Below are 7,211 nucleotides of genomic sequence, written 5' to 3'. Positions count from 1 at the left end.
AGTGTCGGGAAAGTGGGGAGAGCAGCAGTGTGGGGCGAGGCGCGCCATGCAGAAGCTCTTAGTATGCGCCGCGATGCCCAACTGCAGCCCACGCATCTCCACGGCGGTGGATGGAAGTGACAGATGAGAGACGCGGGTCGAGCAGGCAACTCCAGACAAGATGGAACAATCGCTGGACGTACGAGTTAAAATAAGGAAAGAATGAGAGATGACTGCTCACCGCCGCCACTTTAAGGGGAGCCAAACTGGATCCGATCTCGTGCATCTGCGCATCAAGAGAATCACGGTGAATTCCTGCATGCAATTAGCTGAAACGGTAACAAATACAGCTCGGCTTCGATTAGCGCATGGACATGCCTTGAGGCTCGATCTGCCGAAAAAGGGGCTGCAAATGGCTTAAGCATGTTTGGCACCTGTCACTTCCAACTAAGTCTCCCTCGCGTGTGTGCCAATAATCATCAACAACAACTACCACACTGGTGTTAAATGTTAAAGTGACCCAATGCATGAACTTGCCTGCTTTATCGCACAGTAAATGCCTCCCATTCTACTTAGTTAACCTCAGCAATAAGTAGTAAATATTCTCGCCTCTATGATGTGCACCATATGTGCAGTCGTATGGACAGCCCCCATATGGGGGAAAAAACCGCGTGTACGGCTAATTATCAACTCCATTCAATCGTGCTAAAACACCAGCATCTTTCAGAGGATGATATATGGATTTGCGTTCGCAGATGCTTTTTGATTGCAATCAAGTACACATAATGACATCAGCATCCCCCACATCCTCCCTTTCTCAGCGGCTGCCACGAGGCTGAAGAGCTCTGCCACTGCAGCCTTCGCCATGCTTCAAAATAATAAGAATCAAACTTTACAGTGTGACTTTGCTCATGTCTGAATTTTAATGCCACCAGGAGTGCTCCAACCTGTAGCCGATAGCTGCGTCTCGGCATGCATCCGTGACGTGAGGTGAGGGCGGTAACTCCTGCGTCCTCATCCCTCGTCCCCCTCTCCGAGTCACACTGCCTTGCTGCAGAGCGCAAGATTTTGGCTGATGTATGGCTGGAAGAAAAAGGGAAGGAGCTGGCTGGACGGCGAGGGGTGACTTGGGATACTTGTGCTTGTCCTGTTGTGCATCAGCACTCTTCAGAGCAACAACTGTGGGACAGTCTGACAAAGGCACATTAAACAGGTATTGGACTTTTTTTTTGCATGTTTTGGGCTCTGGTAAAGCATGGGTAAAAATCAAACTCTTTTTAAAGGTTCATGCAATAATCTCAGAGATTGTATGGAGCACTCAGCATATAATCAGATCAATTGGTTGTAATTGCAGCCTACGAGAGCTGATATAATATTACTGGATGGCATATTGATCCAACAGCACGCTCATACGAGAGGAACTCATAACCCAATACTCAGAGACAAAGTGGAGCCGATGTGCTCAAATGGTCGGGCCCCTCCTTGCTTCTGTCTTTCAAATGCCCCGCAGACTCGCTTGCCTGCTGGAATGTTTGACTAATGCAGTCTTCCTGGGTGTTACTGTCAATATTAGTCGGTGACATACAAAACAAAGTGAAATTAAAGTTTTCCCTTTTTTTTCTACCCTCTAGTTCTTTTTAGACACATCTCCTGTGGCCCAACGTGGCCCCACCCCTTTTGAAAGCTGCAGGTTCCATCGCCCTCCAGCATGACGGTTGCGACCAGCGACCCCGCGGACGAAGCGGCTGCTCATCCCGGTCAGGCTCATGACCAATACGACCCGGAGCCCGATCACGAGTGCTGCGAGAGGGTCGTCATCAACATCTCGGGCTTACGCTTCGAGACGCAGCTCAAGACGCTGTCCCAGTTTCCCGAGACGCTTCTCGGCGATCCTAAGAAACGGATGAGGTACTTTGATCCTCTTCGGAACGAGTACTTTTTTGACCGCAATCGCCCGAGTTTTGATGCCATTCTTTATTATTACCAATCCGGAGGGAGGCTGCGCCGGCCTGTGAATGTCACGCTTGATATTTTTTCCGAAGAGATTCGCTTCTATGAACTGGGTGAAGAGGCAATGGAAATCTTCCGGGAGGATGAAGGTTTCATAAAGGAAGAGGAGCGACCGTTGCCAGAGAATGAGTTCCAGAGACAGGTGTGGCTGCTCTTTGAGTACCCCGAGAGCTCAGGTCCAGCTCGCATCATTGCCATCATCTCGGTCATGGTGATTCTCATCTCGATTGTGAGCTTCTGTCTAGAAACGCTGCCAATTTTCCGAAATGAAGACGAGGAGTACAGTTTTCCCATCCAAACCAATTCCAACATCACCACCGCCTATGAGACCTCGTCATATTTTACTGACCCTTTCTTCATCGTGGAGACCCTTTGTATCATCTGGTTCTCATTTGAGTTCCTTGTCCGGTTCTTTGCTTGTCCCAGCAAAGCGGGATTTTTTGGCAACATCATGAACATCATTGATATTGTGGCAATTATTCCTTACTTCATCACCCTTGGCACAGAGCTAGCTGAGAGGCCCGAGGATCGAGAGGCAGGACAGCAGGCGATGTCTTTGGCTATTCTCCGAGTTATCCGTTTGGTCCGAGTGTTTCGCATTTTCAAACTCTCCCGTCACTCCAAGGGGCTCCAGATTTTGGGGCAGACTCTGAAGGCCAGTATGCGTGAACTGGGACTCCTCATTTTCTTCCTCTTCATTGGCGTCATCCTCTTCTCCAGTGCTGTTTACTTTGCTGAAGCAGATGAGCCCCAATCCCAGTTCAGCAGCATCCCAGAGGCCTTTTGGTGGGCAGTGGTATCCATGACGACGGTGGGCTACGGAGACATGGTCCCGACAACCATCGGAGGAAAGATCGTGGGGTCTCTTTGTGCTATCGCCGGCGTTTTGACCATCGCACTGCCAGTGCCGGTCATCGTGTCAAACTTCAACTACTTCTACCACCGAGAGACGGAGGGTGAAGAACAGGCTCAGTATCTAAATATCCCGAGTGTGGCTAAAGCCAGCTCTGCCGATGACCTGAAAAAGAGCGGTCGGAGTGGCAGTGGGTCAACACTCAGTAAGTCTGACTATGTGGAGATCCAGGAGGCCGTCAACCACAGCGCTGAGGACTTTAGACCAGAGGGCATGAAAACGGGAAACTGCACTCTCGCCAACACCAACTATGTAAACATCACCAAGATGCGCACGGATGTATAATAGCTCACTATTATTGATGCTCCGCTTGATGTAGAGTCTGCGGAGACTGGAAAAGGAAGAAACCCAGATGACCATTATTTGGGAAATAGCGTGGGAATCCAGAGCAGATCATTTTGACGAAAAGGTCAACAGTCGAAAGGGAACCGGGAGCACATCATAGATCGGCAACCAGTCTCACTGGGACATCATTGGCTTCCGCGTGGAGATAGTCTTACTTTCCTGACAGTAGTTGTCCAGCCGGCAAAAGTAGCCAAATAGTAGCCTATGGAGTAATAATCATTAACCATCAGACGTGTCAACAAGACAACGCACAATAGGATCCACATCATGTTTATCTCGAAATGTAAATTCGAGATCACTTGAGAGTCAACCAGGTCATGAGTGAGTGAAATTGTTTTTTCCCAACTGCCCAGAGTCCTGCTAAAATGGTCAAGGGAAATCTGAAGGGATCAACAGAGAAAGTCAGTGATGTTGATACCCAATTAGTTGATGGTCATTAAAATGCTCCCCGTGTAGCGGTATTGGCGCCGTAAGTGCACTAGCATTCCTCCTTGGGCCCTTGCTAGATAAAGTCCAGATCAGTGGCCTCTGTAGAGACCAACACAACGGACCACGACCAAGTGCTGTATCTATGAACCACAACAAGGCATTACTTTTTTTCCCCCTTGTCCTCAATGATGCATTAGTGGGTATGCAGTCGATACGCACTAGCAAGCCTGGTTTGGTTTCGAGTCAATGCAAACGTCTCTTCAAAGAGTGAATGTCTCATACATTGATTGCATTTCATCAGTTGGTTGATATTTTAATATTTGCTTGATTGTATGATACGCAAAATATGGGATCCAAACGTATCGAAAGCCCATTCGACATTAGTGCCTATTTGCTGTTTTTGTTTTGTTTTTTTGTGGTTCAGAGTTTTACCTTTAAGTGTCTATTTAACTGCCACCCAGACCAATTGTAACAGGAATACTGCATAGCTCGACATCACTGCCCAACAAAAACAAAGCTGTCCTGAACTTCATAGCATTCCATCTTTGTCGAAATGGACATTCTTTGAATTAACAACAAAAAAAAACAAAACGTGGTGATATTTTCGCATTTTCTAATAACGCTTTTGCGAGAGCAGAGCTAACCGCTTCAATGTACCGACAGCTAATTTAGGCGCTTCGTATGTTGACCCTACAGGCCCATGAAAGCATGAGGAACAAATTATTAACGATAGTACAAAAATTAGCAAGCTTTGTCGTAGTGTGCGTTGGCATTCATTAAAAAAAAAAAAGAAATTTCTTTCGCTTGCTGTTATATACCGCAGGAAACCACATATATTTATAGACTGTTGATTTACAATAAAAAGCTCTGGAAAAAATTCGAGAATTATTAAATTAATCAATTCAAATAATTTATTTTCAGATTTTTTTTTTTAATTGTCAAAACACAAAAATACAGTCCAGCGTCTTAGGTCATTTCATTTTCTTCTAGACCTTATGTATACTGTATATATATATTTATATATATAAATATATATATACATATATATATATATACATATATATTATATATATATATATATATATATATACATATATATATATATATATATATATATATATATATATATATATATAAAATAATATCTATATAAAAATGTGTGTGTGTGCGTGTGTTTGTATATGGATCAACAGGAAACCAAAGACAAACATGCTACCACCTGGATTGGCATCTTGCGTTGTAAAATTGATGTAAGATCAACATTTCTAAAGTATGTTTACTGTAAATGTTTGTATCCATGCACTTTGAACAATCATTCCAATTGTGCCCAATGGAGCTATCGTTGCAGACTTAGCTTACATTTTTTTTTTTTTCATCAGCATTTATCAAACCTATGCTATCCTGCTATTGTAGTGCTGCATGTCTTTGGAAGTAATCATAATAGCATGCATCAATATGAATAATATCAACAAATGGACTCAAATGTATTCTAATGTGTTTATAGGCAATGGCATAATATGCAGACTGTGAAAGACATGGGTGTTTGTCTTTGCATTTGGTTTTTCGTACAACAAAGACGTGAACAATGCGCTTCAAGCCATGCGGAAGTGCTCATTTTGCCAATTCAGGAAGACAAAAGTCTAACAGAACATGACAAAAAAAAATGCCAATGTCATTGTTTTTCTTCAGTCAGGTGTGTCTCAATCAAAGTGAGTCTGTTTCAACGAGGTAAAAATATCGCGCCGCTTTCATGCAGCAGTGTAAAAAACACCTGATTCCCCTGACCCACTCTGCAGATTCCAAATCATCGCAGCACACTGTTGACAGCTTCAATGTCAACATTCGGCACATGTACACAGAGCACAATCAAGTGAGGGGTTACGAGCTGCATTATCAGCCAAATTCAGGAATTAATGTGAGCATAAAGAAATTAAAAGTTACACTCACTGCCCACACAATGTTTTGTCCCTGACGGGCATTATTATTACACAATGCACCTGTGTGTCTTTGCTCAGCCTGCAAAATCTGTCTAGACTGCATGCATTCAATTTTTTTGCTCACAAGATACAGTACAGTCAACAACCAACGTGACAGGCAAGCACATCTCCGTAGAGGAAAATCACTGCTGTACTTCACATCAGCAAACCGGTGAGTCGACGAAACACCTGTCTGGATGGAGACAAATCGACAGTATATCTCGTCTGCCGCAAGCGTGATGCTCGCTTTTAGTCTAACATCTGCTGTCAAGAGTCGAGACTGACACTAAAATGGATTGCTCATCAAACAAGGAACACTCACGTACCCAGCGATTGCTTTTAATGATGTCAAAACGCCTCAAGCTTCCGATTTACATCGATTTGTGACGTGTAAACATGCTTGAAAAGCAGGGAATATTCAGTAAGTGTGCGCTTTCACAATTTAGCCAAGGTATGGTACATGCAGCTGAAGTGTATTTTGTACGTTTGGAATGCTTTGTTTTAAAAAAAAAAAAAAAAAAATCATTTGGGAAATATAATTTCAATTAGAATATATTCATGAGGTACCGCATTGTTTTGCACAGTTTGTTATTGTTAGCTTCCCTGTGTGTGCGTGCGCAAGCGTGCGTGTGTGTGTGTGTGTGTACAGGCTGTTCATTACCTACAAATTAGCGTTCGCCATGCCCTTCAGAAGGACTTCCAGTGAATAACTACAAACGTAATATAGAATGTCTGGAGAATATTTAATCATTCAAAATGAAATGGACATTTTAAATGTACTATGAATTATATTGGTCTTCATGATAAAACAATGACAATATCCAAGAGCGACTGTGTCATTTTTCTGACGTTTTTACACTGTACCGTGTGGCCAAATTGATGTGTTAGCACTTTTTGATTGGAGGGTCACAATGGGTTCTAAAATTTGACAGAAGGGGGCCGGACCAGGAGCAGATGGATGAAGTGTTTTGGTCATTTCATCTGAGAAACAAAAAATACATTTAATTTTAAATGAAAGTGAACAAAAGCATTTCAACAATATATTTGTCTTTGAGAAAAAAAACACAGTACTTAGAAAATAAAACATTAACAAGGTTTATTCATTTAATTTTTTTCAAGTTTGGCGGGCCGGATTAAAACGTTTAATGGGCCGCATGTGGCCCCCGGGCCGTAGTTTGCCCACACCTGTACAGTTAGCAGTATTGCGAAGGAAATTGCGCCATTGGCCTTTTTGTTTGATTTCATGCGAGATTTAAATAGCAAACAACTTCTCACAGTGTCTATTCAGTTCCCCGTAAGAAAAAAGTCAACCACATGAAAGAATATTCCCGTCCTGTATTGACGGAAACACCACGACCCATTAGAGCGGTGCCATTTTAGTCAACCGAAGACCTTCACCTTGGCTTTGTCATGCACTTTTCTTAAGTGAGTCTTTATGCTGCTTGTCTTTGATTTACAGCGAACGCAAAGTGCCCTATTCATAAACTGCAGTCAGGGAAAGTGCGGGAGAGCGTTTGGCACCGAGAAAAGAAAAACGCACGTCTCCTGTTTCGACAGAA

At 43.4% G+C, this 7,211-nt stretch overlaps 1 protein-coding gene across 2 annotated transcripts; it reads left to right on the top strand.

Moving 5' to 3' along the window:
- Nucleotides 1-4,674, top strand: kcna2b (potassium voltage-gated channel, shaker-related subfamily, member 2b). Of its 2 annotated transcripts, XM_088291080.1 has the most exons (3): nucleotides 1-286; nucleotides 915-1,192; nucleotides 1,611-4,674. In XM_088291080.1, the coding sequence occupies exon 3, from the start codon at nucleotides 1,688-1,690 to the stop codon at nucleotides 3,185-3,187; it is 1,500 nt and encodes a 499-aa protein (XP_088147206.1). In that variant the 5' UTR covers nucleotides 1-286; nucleotides 915-1,192; nucleotides 1,611-1,687; the 3' UTR covers nucleotides 3,188-4,674. The 2 variants fall into 2 exon arrangements, with proteins under 2 accessions (XP_088147206.1, XP_088147207.1); XM_088291081.1 differs by lacking the exon at nucleotides 915-1,192.
- The last annotated feature ends 2,537 nt before the right edge of the window (nucleotides 4,675-7,211 follow it).

This window comes from Idiotropiscis lumnitzeri, chromosome 3 (assembly GCF_059441095.1).
Source record: "Idiotropiscis lumnitzeri isolate Australia: NSW breed Sydney's pygmy pipehorse chromosome 3, RoL_Ilum_1.0, whole genome shotgun sequence".
Lineage (NCBI taxonomy): Eukaryota > Metazoa > Chordata > Actinopteri > Syngnathiformes > Syngnathidae > Idiotropiscis > Idiotropiscis lumnitzeri.
The sequence above is the reverse complement of the archived record's forward strand: the minus strand, read 5'-3'. Positions and strand labels throughout refer to the sequence as shown.